Source organism: Oncorhynchus kisutch, linkage group LG6 (assembly GCF_002021735.2).
Source record: "Oncorhynchus kisutch isolate 150728-3 linkage group LG6, Okis_V2, whole genome shotgun sequence".
Classification (NCBI taxonomy): Eukaryota; Metazoa; Chordata; class Actinopteri; order Salmoniformes; family Salmonidae; genus Oncorhynchus; species Oncorhynchus kisutch.
Window position 1 is genome coordinate 74,491,736 of NC_034179.2, and position 15,099 is coordinate 74,506,834.

General features: G+C 49.8%; 3 protein-coding genes across 4 annotated transcripts in view; 2 read left to right on the top strand and 1 right to left on the bottom strand.

The window, feature by feature from the left end:
• The window catches only part of LOC109898546 (neurogenic locus notch homolog protein 2), a 42,364-nt gene extending 34,563 nt beyond the window's left edge, over positions 1-7,801 (top strand). For both annotated transcript variants that reach the window (XM_031827511.1, XM_031827512.1), the window contains 9 exons: positions 66-178; positions 412-947; positions 1,041-1,516; positions 1,655-1,880; positions 1,992-2,251; positions 2,487-2,791; positions 2,990-3,137; positions 3,270-3,367; positions 3,486-7,801. In XM_031827511.1, coding sequence (XP_031683371.1) covers positions 66-178; positions 412-947; positions 1,041-1,516; positions 1,655-1,880; positions 1,992-2,251; positions 2,487-2,791; positions 2,990-3,137; positions 3,270-3,367; positions 3,486-4,973 — 3,650 coding nt within the window. In that variant the 3' untranslated portion in view covers positions 4,974-7,801. The remainder of the gene's footprint in view (positions 1-65; positions 179-411; positions 948-1,040; positions 1,517-1,654; positions 1,881-1,991; positions 2,252-2,486; positions 2,792-2,989; positions 3,138-3,269; positions 3,368-3,485) is intronic.
• Positions 7,802-8,740: 939 nt separating this feature from the next.
• LOC116352931 (microfibril-associated glycoprotein 4-like) lies at positions 8,741-9,453 on the top strand (the record flags this gene model as incomplete). The annotated part of the gene is made up of 3 exons (XM_031825972.1): positions 8,741-8,864; positions 9,010-9,177; positions 9,320-9,453. Coding segments are annotated over 3 exons (426 nt in total), but the record flags the coding sequence as incomplete, so codon positions are not given.
• A 1,050-nt stretch (positions 9,454-10,503) lies between these two features.
• On the bottom strand, positions 10,504-14,697 carry LOC109897335 (retinol dehydrogenase 8-like). The gene is made up of 4 exons (XM_031825973.1): positions 14,673-14,697; positions 12,657-12,750; positions 10,849-11,032; positions 10,504-10,719 (listed from the first exon to the last, which is right to left on the bottom strand). Exons 1-4 carry the CDS (start codon positions 14,695-14,697, stop codon positions 10,504-10,506), a joined length of 519 nt encoding a protein of 172 aa, XP_031681833.1.
• Positions 14,698-15,099: the final 402 nt, after the last annotated feature.

Genomic DNA, 15,099 nt, shown 5'->3' on the forward strand with positions numbered 1-15,099 from the left:
ATGTGTGTGTTTGTATCTGTTTGCGCCACTCTAACGTGTGTGTGTGTGTGTGTTATTGTGTGCAGGTCGGCGGTGCCAGAGCAGGTTCAGTGTGTGTGAGTCTCAGCCCTGTCAGAACGGAGGGGCCTGTTCTGTCTCCAGCAGCTCATCCCTGGGATACGCCTGTACCTGTCAGCTGGTACGTATCAACATGTCGCTGTGGCACACTTTTACCCCGTGTCTAGTCCGCCTGTGGAAACAGCTGATATTTCTACAACCATCTCTGTCTCCCTGAACTTCCCTGCTCACAGAGCATAACCTAGAACCATATGTCAAAACCCCCTGGATTTATTACAATGCTAACGTCCTGTAGTTGACCACATCTGTTTCCTACCCACACTTACGTTGTATGTGATTGTTCTCCCTCCACAGGGCTATGCTGGGAACAACTGTGAGAGGAGCATGTCGTGTCGGGAGTTGTCTTGCTATAATGGAGGTAGTTGTGCTCTGACCACGCGGGGCGCCCGCTGTGCCTGCCTGACAGGCTATGCCGGGCCCCAGTGCCAGCACCGTAGTAACGAGGGCTGCTCCTCCCAGCCGTGCCGCAACGGAGGCATCTGCACCGAGGAGACCAGCTTCCCCTTCTTCCTCTGCCAGTGTGCCCAAGGCTGGACGGGCAAGCGCTGCGAGCAGGGCAGCACCAGGCTGGTAGAGGCCCTTCTGCCGCCCGCCTGCCCCCTGGCCGACTGCCACGGCAAGGCCAACGACGGTGTCTGCGACAAGGAGTGCAACACATTCCCCTGCCGCTGGGACGGGGGTGACTGCTCGCTGGCGGTGAACCCGTGGGCGCGCTGCACCGATCCGCGCTGCTGGCGTGTTTTCAACAACAGCCAGTGTGACGAGTCGTGCAACAACGCCGACTGCCTCTACGACAACTTTGACTGCAAGAGCAAGGAGAAAATCTGCAAGTAAGTACTCCACCGCCAGCATTCTGTTCTGGACTCTCATTCTTTCACCTTAGACCTTCTAAGCTGATCTCTGTAACTCTCTGTCTCCACCAGTCCCATCTACGAGGCGTACTGCATCGACCACTACGCTGACGGCCGCTGTGACCAGGGCTGTAACTCAGAGGAGTGTGGCTGGGACGGGCTGGACTGTGCAGGGAAGGTTCCAGAGAACCTGGCTGACGGGGTGCTGGTCCTGGTGGTCCTGCTACCCCCGGACGAACTCGTGAATACGGCCCCTGCCTTCCTGCAGAAGCTCAGCGCCATCCTGAGAACCACCCTGCGCTTCCGCCTGGACCACAACGGAGAGCCCATGATCCGACCCTACACCCGCCGAGAGGCGCGCCTCAAACGAGAGCTGCAGCCCCACCAGGAGGTGATTGGGTCCATCGTGTACCTGGAGATAGACAACCGTCTGTGTTCCCAGCGGTCTGACGACTGTTTCCCTTCGGCTGACAGCGCAGCAGACTACCTGGGAGCTCTGTCAGCCGTGGAGATGCTCCGCTTCCCCTACCCCCTCAAAGAAGTCCGCAGTGAGTAGAAACCCACGGACACTATACCAGGATACAGAATAACGTTACAAACATTTATATATATATATATATATGTCATTTCTCCATCAAATACTGTAACCACAGCTCATATACTAAAGTCCTTGTAATAACATGTAGGTGAGAAGATCCCAGACCCTGTAGACATGCCAGAGTGGGGCAAGCTGATGCTGGTGGGCGTGGCAGCCCTGTTCCTATTGGTCATCCTGGTGGTGGGCGTGCTGATCGGCCGCAGAAAGAGAGAACACAGCACCCTGTGGTTCCCCGAGGGCTTCTTCCCCAAGAAGGAACCCAGCAGCAACAAGAACCGCAGGGAACCCTTAGGCCAGGACGCACTGGGCATGAAGTGAGTAACCACACTGTTGTGTCCTCACTTACAGCACTCCTATGGTGATTCCAAATCAATGTATCTGCTCCACTATGGTATTGTGACTGTGTGTTACCGGTCTCTCTCCAGATACATGCCCAAGACGGTGGAGGAGTCTCTGCTTGGCGACCACAGTGACTCGTGGATCGACACAGACTGCCCCGAGGCCAAGAGACTGAAGATTGAGGAGCCCAGTATCCTGTCAGATAGTGAAGACACTGTAGACTGTAGACAGTGGACCCAGCACCACCTAGCGGCTGCAGACATCCGCATGCCCCCCTCCATGGCCCTCACCCCGCCCCAGGGAGAGTTCGACCAGGACTGCATGGACGTCAACGTCCGAGGACCTGGTCAGTATTGAAATGAACCAAAATGGAGCGTTGTTGTGTCATGTGCAGTGTTGTATGTGTCTGGACTGGAATCCTTGAGGCTGTAGTATATCCTTTAAAAAACGCTCCTCCTGATTCGTATTCCTGGTGTTTATTGTTAGTTGCTACGTTTGATCTCTTTGATCTGTTCCTGTCCGTTGTGTTTTGATTGACACATTGACTGACCCTTCGCCTCTCCCGTCCTTCTCCCCTCCAGACGGTTTCACCCCTCTGATGCTGGCGTCGTTCTGCGGAGGCGGTCTGGAGCCCGAGCTCCCCGAGGAGGAGGAGTCAGAGGAGTGTTCCGCCAACATCATCTCTGACCTCATCTACCAGGGCGCCACATTGGCCGCCCAGACGGACCGCACTGGAGAGACCGCCCTTCACCTGGCTGCCCGCTATGCCCGCGCTGACGCCGCTAAGCGGCTGTTGGACGCCGGGGCCGACGCCAACGCGCAGGACAACACAGGGCGCACGCCGCTACACGCCGCCGTGGCAGCCGACGCCCAGGGGGTCTTCCAGGTAAACACACACTGTTCAGATGCTTAATGTTTAAGTTATATCTTCACACTTACTCAATGTATTCCTCTGTCTTTCTATACGCAGCATTACACATGTAAGACTTGACTTTGCTACTGCTTACGGTTTCCCACTTGCTGAGTAGACTGTTGTGTCATCTGCCAGATTGACATGTTATTTCTCCCTGTCTGTCCTGGTTAGATTCTGATCCGTACCCGGGCTACAGACCTGGACTCTCGTATGTACGACGGCTCCACCGCCCTGATCCTGGCTGCCCGCCTGGCCGTAGAGGGCATGGTGGAGGAACTCATCACCTGCCACGCAGACATCAACGCTGTCGACGAACTGGGTACGTGATTGGCTAAACTAGTGTGTGAGTGTGTGTGTGTTGAAGAGAGAGTTGATGCAGTTGAATGGTGATGCTGTGTTTCGTGGTAAGCGGTAGGATGAGTAACAACCGTGTGTGTTCCTCCCATCCCAGGTAAATCTGCTCTGCACTGGGCAGCTGCTGTCAACAACGTGGAGGCCACCATGGCCCTGCTGAAGAACGGAGCCAACAAAGACATGCAGGACCTCAAGGTACACACAGCCCTCCACCTATATCTACAACTGTCAGCTCCCCACAGTCATACAGTCTGGAATATATAGAGATATTGAGGAGCCAACATGTCTATCTCTCTCTCTCTCTGTATATTAGGAGGAGACGCCTCTCTTCCTGGCGGCGCGTGAGGGTAGTTGTGAGGCGGTCAAGGTCCTCCTGGCCCACTTCGCCAACAGGGAGATAACCGACCATATGGACCGTCTGCCTCGGGACATCGCCCAGGAGAGAATGCACCATGACATCGTTCAGCTGCTGGATGAGTACAACACAGTGAGGAGCCCCCAGGGCCACGGAGGGGCCCCACACCACCTGGCTGGGGGACACACCCTGTCCCCCCTCATGTGCCCCCCCAGTGCCTTCATGCCCGGCCTGAAGAACACCCCCCAGGGGAAGAAGAGTCGCCGCCCCGGGGCAAAGGGTTCAGGTCTGGGAGGGCAGCATGCCCAGAACCTGAAGGATTCAGCTAAGGCCCGCAACAAGAAGCTGACCCTGGACATGCAGAGCGCCCTGCTGGAGAGCTCTGTCACCCTGTCCCCCGTCGACTCCCTGGACTCCCCCCGCGGAGGGGCCAACAACGCCGGCTACATCACCAACCCCTGCTCCCCGGTAGCCATGCCCTCCTCGGGGCTCTTCCACTCCTCCATGTCGGTGCCCAGCACTCCCATGGTGCACAGCAGCATGATGGACGGCTCTGGTCCATTCGCTGTGTCTCTGGCCCAGCTCAACGACCTGGGAGATGGAGGCATGTCCATGCAGGGCCGCGTGTCCATGGCCAGCCAGGTCAACCAGGGCCCCCACGGCTACGTGCTCAACGCCGGCCAGCTGGGGCTCAACATGGGCCTGGTGAGCCCTGTCAGCGTGCCCTTCGACTGGCACAGCCGCATGCCCTCCTCCTCCCAGTGCGGGGGACAGGTGGTGAATCTGGTCCACAGCAGCCAGGCGGGCATGCACCCTCAGAGCCCCATGCAGCAGCAGCAGAACAGCCTCATGATGCAGCAGCACCAGCAGCATCAGCAGCACCTGTACCGCAGCGCCCAGCAAGCCATGCTGCAGCCCACGCCTGTCATTGCCAGCACGCCCATCTCCCTCAGCCCCGTCAAGCTGCCATCCATCGCAGAGCAGCAGCTCCACAACCACTCCATGGCCAGCCAGCAGAGCCTCCGCATGGGCACCTCCTCCCCATCCACCCCCCAGACGACACAGCCCCCTCCAGCCTTCTTCCAGCAGCAGCAGCAGCCTCCTCAGTCCCAGCCAGCCACTCAGCCCACCTCTCCACAGGCCTCCCAGGCCCCTCCTCCCCAGGCCAGTGGCAGCACTGCAGGCTTGGAGGACTACCCCACCCCGCCCTCCCAGCACAGCTACTCCTCCACCCTGGATGCCACTCCCAAGCATTACCTCCGCCTGTCCAGCGAGCATCCCTACCTGACCCCCTCCCCAGAGTCGCCCGAGCCCTGGTCCAGCCCCTCCCCCCACTGTGTGTCTGATTGGTCAGACTCCACCCCCAGCCCGGCGGTGGCCGGTCCTGCCCAAACCCAGATCCCACATGTCCAGGAGTCCAACGGCAAGATGCAGGTGTTTGCATGAACCCCCAAGGCACCTGGTTAACAGAGACCTGCCTGGGGGAGAGGAGAGAGGAGACGACTGGATGTAAAGGCCTGTGTGTCTGGAGTTTATGCGTCAGCCTGGTTCCAAGATTTCCATTGGATTCGGATTGACTGTGTTTTATCACGAGGACCGTCTGCTAGTGTTGTTTGCAGAGAAAGAGTAAAGGGAAATGTGTTGTCTGGATATAAAAGAACAGACAATTTAATGAAGTAAGACTTATTCTGTCACAGATGGACTTGTTTTTTTATTATTATAAAAAGTATATGAAGAAAACGAAGTCTTTCATTTCAAAGACTTAGGGATGCTCTCCTGAAAAACTAACAAACTCTTAAAAAAGTAGATAAAAGAAAGAAAAAAGCAACAATGTTGAAGGGAATTCCTTTATTTTTATTTATTGTTTGTTTGTGTTTCTCAGAAGTGCATTTTCAGGTGTTTTCTCAGCCTCTTTCTGTCCTGTCCTCTCACAGTGTTTCACACTCACCTGTTACATGGAACACATGTCTTGGGCTCACCTGGGTCCAGTGGTGTTACAAGGAAAACGACTAGTGATTCACTCACTAACTCTCCACCCAGCCCACCACCGGTGTCTAACACTCTGTAGGCAGATCAACATGGGGTTCAGATAGAAAGAGGAAGAGGTCTCGCCTCTCTTGACTGATGTTATTTATTTAGGCCACCAGGTAAAACGATCAGATTGGCTTGGGAACAAATATGTACTCTTTTAAGTTGGCTGTAATTAGTGATATTACGTTCTGATTTGACGAACTAGGGAAAAAAGGACTGACTACATTCCGTAGAAGTATTATGTGTAAGAATGTAGAATGATGGGCGTCTCTGAAGCACTTGACGGGACAAAGCGATGGGAGGGAGGGTGATCGTGAGGTGGGGTTCTGACACTGCAATGAGGCACTCTGCTTATCCACACACAACAGCCAGGAAGGCATTTAAACATTCATTACAGTACGTACATTGGCCAGTGTTCAGTCAGACAGACAACTAAACAGACGTGTTCAAGTTTCAACTTCCAATTGACTTAAGCCACGTTCTCCTCCAGGCCGTCTGCGTGTCAGTCCCAGGCCGTCTGCGTGTCAGTCCCAGGCCGTCTGCGTGTCAGTCCCAGGCCGTCTGCGTGTCAGTCCCAGGCCGTCTGCGTGTCAGTCCCAGGCCGTCTGCGTGTCAGTCCCAGGCCGTCTGCGTGTCAGTCCCAGGCCGTCTGCGTGTCAGTCCCAGGCCGTCTGCGTGTCAGTCCCAGGCCGTCTGCGTGTCAGTCCCAGGCCGTCTGCGTGTCAGTCCCAGGCATGGCTCGAGTCATCCTAGTCATTAGTCTCATTGGTCCTGGTCTAAAGGGCTTTGCCCCCCCAGTCTGCCATCACTACTTCAGTCATGCAGCTTGTTTTCACTCATTCTGAACATTCATTCAGATGAGAGCATTATTATGCCAATTGTAAAATCAGCCCGTCACTGCCCTTTAGTTTAGGTTTTAACTCAGTTATGTGTTGTTTTATATACTGTATATGTGTTGACACCATGGTTACTTTTTGAACATCTCCTCGGTGTACTAAGCTATGTTTATCAGCTGCTATTCCTTTACCACTCCCCTGCAAACATTCCTGCATGTTGCCTGTCAGTGTGATAGCATGTTTTTGACTGCTTCTATTCTAGTTCTTTGACCCCTGGTCCTGTTTTTGTGTAGCCTGAGTCCCACATCTATTTGTGCTCTCTTGCCGACTCCGTTGCTGTCATTGTTATGCGTGTAAGACCGCACACATAGATCTGGGACTCAGGCTAGCTGTCGCGTTGGCCAATAGAAGCACATTCTCTTGCGGTTCCATTGGTAATGGAGGTGTTGGTATGTTCTCCTGCGGTTCAGTTACGGATAAGTCTGTGGACTGATTCTAACTCTGGTGCGCTCCAGTCGTCGGTCAGTCGGTCAGTGTGAGGGCCTGGCTGGTGGGTTGGGACTGTTAGTGCTCTGTCACTCCTCAGGGAGGTGCTATACTACAGCATGCAGAGGAGCGTTCCTCTGCATCTTTAGCAGCTTGCACCCCACTAGCCACGGAGAGGACAGTTACATATGACTTGTTAGAAGACGTGGAAGGAGAGAGAACACTACTATGTAGTGCTGCACCCCCCTACTGTAGCTCTTTACTATGGATGTCACTCCCCAGGGATCCGACTAACCCTCACAAGACCACTGCTGCTCCCTGGATAGGATAGTTACTACTGGGAAAGCCAATCAGATCCTCCTCCCCTGTTCGATTTCATGACTATGTTTCCTTCACTGGTCCAAGCCTGTTCACTATAACCAGCTACTACAGTACAGTCAGACCTGGGAGGTTTCTGGGTTGGACTGATACTAGGTTCAGATTCCAGTTCAGGGTTCATTTAGTGAAGTGTTTATTTGTTATCCTTTGATTTCCTTTCCTGGCGACACTACTATGCTCTGTCTGTACATTTCAGATATCCCAACTTCTGTCTGTAAATAATGTTTGTCCTGTGTAGATCTACTTGTTTATGATGCATCTTATGTTTCTAAAAATGATTATGTACTAAAAAGGACAAAAATAAAATGTACTTCCTTTTAGGATTATTGTGAAAATTGAGGATGTGACTGATATTTTATTGGTCTTGTATTATTAGAAGTCATAGATATTTTCTATCATTATTATTAATTCCTATACTTGTTTAAAAGTAGTTTAAAAATCGTTGTACATAAAAAAACTGTTCCACAATGTTTCTTTCTACAGACAAAAGTTGTAAAATAAGTCACTTCTAATAAAAACTGTAGGGAACTACATTTCTGTGTATCTTTTTGCATTCATCGTATTTTCACACATTTATATTTGACTTATAATAATGTACTAATTATTAAGTATCGCATGTGAATAGAGAAAATCGTTTCAAATATAGAATATGAGGTTGATTGCCGTTTTAGTGGATGGTTAAAGGCATCGCTACGGCCTTCCTGAGACCTAGAAGTACTGTCTCCCTGGGTTTAGAAATGCCTTAGCATTTCTGGGTCAGTGGTACTGACAGTACTTCTTGAGTACGTTGTTACGCCGCTGAGAGTTGTGAGTTCGTGCCCATGCCGGGTGGAATTTCCACTCTTGTCACATTTGCAGTGGATTTCCACTCTGTCACAATTGCACAAAAGTAAATGAGTCTACAAGAGACAGGCATGTTCTTTAAATGGTATAAAATTGAACTTCCAAAGACCTTGCTATTCATAATTATTCTCCATTTCAACGTTACTCTCGAAGCGAGGAAGGATCACAACTTTGGACAACTTCCCTAAGGTCATTTTATCCTATCAGAAAAATAATGAAGGTGAGATTGGTTACCTTGAATAGGGGGTGGGGGTTTATTATTCTAGAATAATGTCTTTAAGTTAAAGTTGACATTTATTGCAGGCTTTGGATGTGCTCATTCTACTACTCCCAGTGGCAATCAATACTCTACCATATGATATCATGCCAGTGTATTGTGTTGATGTGTATAGAAGGGGCTTTGGACACAGTGGCGTGTACACCATCTACCCTGCAGGAACAAGCTGTGAGGACCAACCTGAGGGGGAGAAATGGACCGTGTGTACAGTGACTAGACCTTTTGTTTATAGTCTTTTGAGATTCATCAAAGTTTGTTTCACTACCACTACCTCAGGGCTCAATCCATGTTGTTGTTTGCTCAATTAACCTTTGAAGTAGAGAATGTTATCAACCAGGAGAGATGGATAAATTTCCCCTTGTGTGGAACATCTCATATTTCTGTGGAACATCTCAAAATGCCCCTCTATTCCAGGTGATCCAGGAGAGAAACGATGGGACCAATACAGGAGTGGGTTTGGGCAGTCATCTGGAGAGTACTGGTTAGGTAAGAGCATGACTCACTGGACACATTTGAAATGTCTATGCTGAGATACGAAATGCATTAAATGTCTATTCATGTGTATTATTACTATCTTTAATACTCACCTCGTGTTATATGTTCCCCCCCAACACCTTGTGCTTTCCCTCAGGCCTAGAAAACACCCATCTCCTCACTCAGAGGAAGCAGTATGAGTTGAGGGTGGACCTGGGGGACTTCGAAGGAGCTAAAGCCCACGTGCAGTACTCCTCCTTCTCTGTCGACTCTGAGCATGAAGGATACAAGCTGCATTTAAGTGGCTTCAAAGATGGAGGTGCTGGTGAGTCTAAAGAACATTTACATTTCTCCTCCTTTCCCGTGAAACAACAGTATTACAAATCTGAAAGGACTACTTGGTCGATACAGTCTGAAGAAAGTTATACTGTAAATGGAAATGTGGAACAATCCCTTCTGCATTTCAGGAAAATCTATGGATGAACACAATGGGCAGAAGTTCTCCATCTTCGACAAAGGCCAGGGCACTCACGCTTCAAACAGTGCTAAATCATATCTATCTACCTTCTGCTCTCTCTATCCCCCTATCTCTCCTCACTAGGTTATTCACTCTGTCTCTCCAACCTTCTGCTCTCTCTATCCCCCTATCTCTCCTCACTAGGTTATTCACTCTGTCTCTCCAACCTTCTGCTCTCTCTATCCCCCTATCTCTCCTCACTAGGTTATTCACTCTGTCTCTCCAACCTTCTGCTCTCTCTATCCCCCTATCTCTCCTCACTAGGTTATTCACTCTGTCTCTCCAACCTTCTGCTCTCTCTATCCCCCTATCTCTCCTCACTAGGTTATTCACTCTGTCTCTCCAACCTTATGCTCTCTCTATCCCCCTATCTCTCCTCACTAGGTTATTCACTCTGTCTCTCCAACCTTCTACTCTCTCTATCCCCCTATCTCTCCTCACTAGGTTATTCACTCTGTCTCTCCAACCTTCTGCTCTCTCTATCCCCCTATCTCTCCTCACTAGGTTATTCACTCTGTCTCTCCAACCTTCTGCTCTCTCTATCCCCCTATCTCTCCTCACTAGGTTATTCACTCTGTCTCTCCAACCTTCTGCTCTCTCTATCCCCCTATCTCTCCTCACTAGGTTATTCACTCTGTCTCTCCAACCTTCTGCTCTCTCTATCCCCCTATCTCTCCTCACTAGGTTATTCACTCTGTCTCTCCAACCTTCTGCTCTCTCTATCCCCCTATCTCTCCTCACTAGGTTATTCACTCTGTCTCTCCAACCTTCTGCTCTCTCTATCCCCCTATCTCTCCTCACTAGGTTATTCACTCTGTCTCTCCAACCTTCTGCTCTCTCTATCCCCCTATCTCTCCTCACTAGGTTATTCACTCTGTCTCTCCAACCTTCTGCTCTCTCTATCCCCCTATCTCTCCTCACTAGGTTATTCACTCTGTCTCTCCAACCTTCTGCTCTCTCTATCCCCCTATCTCTCCTCACTAGGTTATTCACTCTGTCTCTCCAACCTTCTGCTCTCTCTATCCCCCTATCTCTCCTCACTAGGTTATTCACTCTGTCTCTCCAACCTTCTACTCTCTCTATCCCCCTATCTCTCCTCACTAGGTTATTCACTCTGTCTCTCCAACCTTCTGCTCAATTGGAGCTCTTCCCCGTCCTCTTCTGCAACATGCGCAGCAGCCCCAGACTGGCAGTGAATAGACTGTCGTGCTTGAACAACAGCTTATAAAAGGTGTCCAGGGGTAGACGACCGGTAGGGTCTGCGTGCTTCAGGGCAGTCATGGGCATGTACACACGGTTGGTCTGGTGGCGAAACGGAGGCTCCTTCGCTGTCATCAGTTGAAGTGTTTGCTGCAAGAGAGTAGAGTAGAGCGATTTAGTCCCATTTAGCCACCAAAGGATGAGATGTTGAGACTGCATACCAAATAATACTAGGATAGTAGTCACAAAATATAAGATAGTGACATAACAGAGTGTTACCTCTGCTATTTCCTCGGGTGTCTGTGCGAGAGAGTTGAACACCTTCCTAGAGTAGGGCAGGTAGATTTCACGGAAGATCCTAGCAGTCTCCTCGTCTGCCCCCGCGAGGTCCATCTTCTCAGCGTCCTCAAACACCTTCCTCTTAAATTCGGTCCCCACCGGACCAGGCTCCACTAGAGTCATCCTCAGAGTGGAAGGACAGATGGACAGAGCAGGGAGAGGGACAGATGGACAGAGCAGGGAGAAGGACAGATGGACAGAGCAGGGAGAAGGACAGATGGACAGAGCAGGGAGAAGGACAGATGGACAGAGCAGGAAGAAGGACAGATGGACAGAGCAGGGAGAAGGACAGATGGACAGAGCAGGGAGATGGACAGAGCAGGAAGAAGGACAGATGGACAGAGCAGAGAGAAGGACAGATGAGCAGAGCAGGGAGAAGGACAGATGGACAGAGCAGGGAGAAGGACAGATGGACAGAGCAGGGAGAAGGACAGATGGACAGAGCAGGGAGAAGGACAGATGGACAGAGCCTGGAGAAGGACAGATGGACAGAGCAGGGAGAGGGACAGATGTACAGAGCAGGGAGAAGGACAGATGGACAGAGCAGGGAGAAGGACAGATGGACAGAGCCGGGAGAAGGACAGATGGACAGAGCAGGGAGAGGGACAGATGGACAGAGCAGGGAGAAGGACCGATGGACAGAGCAGGGAGAAGGACAGATGGACAGAGCAGGGAGAAGGACAGATGGACAGAGCAGGGAGAAAGACAGATGGACAGAGCAGGGAGAGGGACAGATGTACAGAGCAGGGAGATGGACAGATGGACAGAGCCGGGAGAAGGACAGATGGACAGAGCAGGGAGAGGGACAGATGGACAGAGCAGGGAGAGGGACAGATGGACAGAGCAGGGAGAGGGACAGATGGACAGAGCAGGGAGAGGGACAGATGGACAGAGCCGGGAGAAGGACAGATGGACAGAGCAGGGAGAAGGACAGATGGACAGAGCAGGGAGATGGACAGATGGACAGAGCCGGGAGAAGGACAGATGGACAGAGCAGGGAGAGGGACAGATGGACAGAGCAGGGAGAAGGACAGATGGACAGAGCAGGGAGAGGGACAGATGGACAGAGCAGGGAGATGGACAGATGGACAGAGCCGGGAGAAGGACAGATGGACAGAGTAGGGAGATGGACAGATGGACAGAGCAGAGAGAAGGACAGATGGACAGAGCAGGGAGAAGGACAGATGGACAGAGCCGGGAGAAGGACAGATGGACAGAGCAGGGAGAAGGACAGATGGACAGAGCCGGGAGAAGGACAGATGGACAGAGCCGGGAGAAGGACAGATGGACAGAGCAGGGAGAAGGACAGATGGACAGAGTAGGGAGATGGACAGATGGACAGAGCAGGGAGAGGGACAGATGGACAGAGCAGGGAGATGGACAGATGGACAGAGCCGGGAGAAGGACAGATGGACAGAGTAGGGAGAAGGACAGATGGACAGAGCAGGGAGAAGGACAGATGGACAGAGCCGGGAGAAGGACAGATGGACAGAGCAGGGAGATGGACAGATGGACAGAGCCGGGAGAGATAAAAGACCACTGTTTAACTGAGGGAATCCTCCTGCTTGCACATACATGTGCGATCAGCTATTCCCTATCTCAGGCTAATCATCTACATGAAAATATAACCTGCGGGTTCACTGTCGTGGCATTAGGGCAAAGTCTTATTACTGCCGAGTGCTGGTTTAGTTACTGATGTATGACTCATGTGAAGTGATGTGGCTGGATCTCCTTAAATGTAGACTCACTTCACACTGAACTTCATGGCTTGTACTGCTAGACTCTCACAGAACCCCTCCACAGCAAAGTTTGAAGCAGAGTAGACATCATTGAAGAGTAGCCCTGCCAATACAATCCATTCATTCGTTTTAATGTAAGATTCTATAGGGATAAGTTTAGGAAGTCAACACCGTTTAAAGCAAAGTGAACAGTCACATACTGCCCGATGACCTATCTGGGTCATGTCATTTTGCAAACTATGGCTGCTCTACTGGGAGTTGTAGTTCTTCGTCGGCAATTTACATACGTTTTAAATCGTTGGTTTAGGAGTTTGGGCTGGTGATTCCGTGACTCAGTTCTCTTAGGTGTGACAGAGTGGTGGGGCCGGTGGGGGTTGTGCTACATTCGTTAAAGAGAGGATGGCATACAGAGTATTGGAGATACAGGAATTGGAATGTGTAGGAGGAATAGAAATAAAGTTGAAGTCAGAAGTTTACATACACTTTGTCTTTAAAACTTGTTTTTCAACTACTCCACAATTTATTTTTTAACAAACTATAGTTTTCGCAAGTCAGTTAGGACTTTATGCATGACACAAGTCATTTTTCCAACAATTGTTTACAGACAGATTATTTAACTTATAATTAATTCACTGTATCACAATTCCAGTGGGTCAGCAGTTTACATACACTAAGTTGACTGTGCCTTTAAACAGCTTGGAAAATTCCAGAAAAATCATGTCATGGCTTTAGACGCTTCTGATAGGCTAATTGACATCATTTGAGTCAATTGGAGGTGTACCTGTGGATGTATTTCAAGGCCTACCTTCAAACTCAGTGCCTCTTTGCTTGACATCATGGGAAAATCTAAAGAAATCAGCCAAGACCTCAGAAACAACATTGTAGACCTCCACAAGTCTGGTTCATCCTTGGGAGAAATTTCTAAACGCCTGAAGGTACCATGTTCATCTGTACAAACAATAGACGCAAGTATAAACACCATGGGACCACGCAGCCGTCATACCACTCAGAAAGGAGACGAGTTCTGTCTCTTAGAGATGAACGTACTTTGGTGCGAAAAGTGCAAATCAATCCCAGAACAACAGCAAAGGACCTTGTGAAGATGCTGGAGGAAACAGGTACAAAAGTATCTATATCCACAGTAAAACAAGTCCTATATTGACATAACCTGAAAGGCCGCTCAGCAAGGAAGAAGCCACTGCTCCAAAACCGCCATTTAAAAAAAACCCAGACTGCGGTTTTCAACTGCACATGGGGACAAAGATCGTACCTTTTGGAGAAATGTCCTCTGGTCTGATGAAACAAAAATAGAACTGTTTGGCCATAATGGCCATCGTTATGTTTGTAGAAAAAAGGAGGACGCATGCAAGCCGAAGAACACCATCCCAACCGTGAAGCACGGGGGTGGCAGCATCATGTTGTGGGGGTGCTTTGCTGCAGGAGGGACTGGTGCACTTCACAAAATAGATGGCATCATGTGGAAAAGAATTATGTGAATATATTGAAGCAACATCTCAAGACATCAGTCAGGAAGTTAAAGCTTGGTTGCAAATGCGTCTTCCAAATGGACAATGACCCCAAGCATACTTCCAAAGCTGTTGCAAAATGGCTCAAGGACAACAAATACAAGGTATTGGAGTGGCCATCACAAATCCCTAACCTCAGAAATGTTGTGGGCTGAACTGAAAAAGCATGTGTGAGCAAGGAGGCCTAGAAACCTGACTCATTTACACCAGCTCTGTCAGTAGTAATGGGCCAAAATTCACCCAACTTATTATGGGAAGCTTGTGGAAGGCTACCTGAAACGTTTGACCCAAGTTAAACAATTTAAAGGCAATGCTACCAAATACTAATTGCGTGTATGTAAACTTCTGACCCACTGGGAATGTGATGAAAGAAATAAAAGCTGAAATAAATCATTCTCTCGACTAGTATTCTGACATTTCACATTCTTAAAATAAAGTGGTGATCTGTCACGAGAATTTTCAATCCCAATGATAATAACTGACAATCAATAGCTCTGACCAATCCCCGAGATCTGTAAGACCATGGGTTTAATAGTAATTAGTCAAAGACTCAGCTTATGCAAAAAGATAGTACAGTTTATTCAGAGAACGCTCTGAAGTTCATTATACAAAGACATCAATATTATAGCTGCGCACGTACTTCCACACAAACAGTAGGTATCCTACGCACATACATACACATAAACAGTAGGTGAGTTTTATCCTTCTCCATAGTTCTCACCACTGTGTATCACTACCTAGCCGACAGTTCCATTCCCCCGAGATTAGGGAGACCTTGAGAAGTACTCCCTGTCCTCTCCCAAGTCTCTCAGAGGCCTAGCCAGGTCAGTTCAAACACAATTTTAATTGTTCTTCTGTATTTTACTAGGCACACACACGCAGGTTCAAATCCCAAACTACGCCTTGCTCAGACAGTCTGTGTTTTT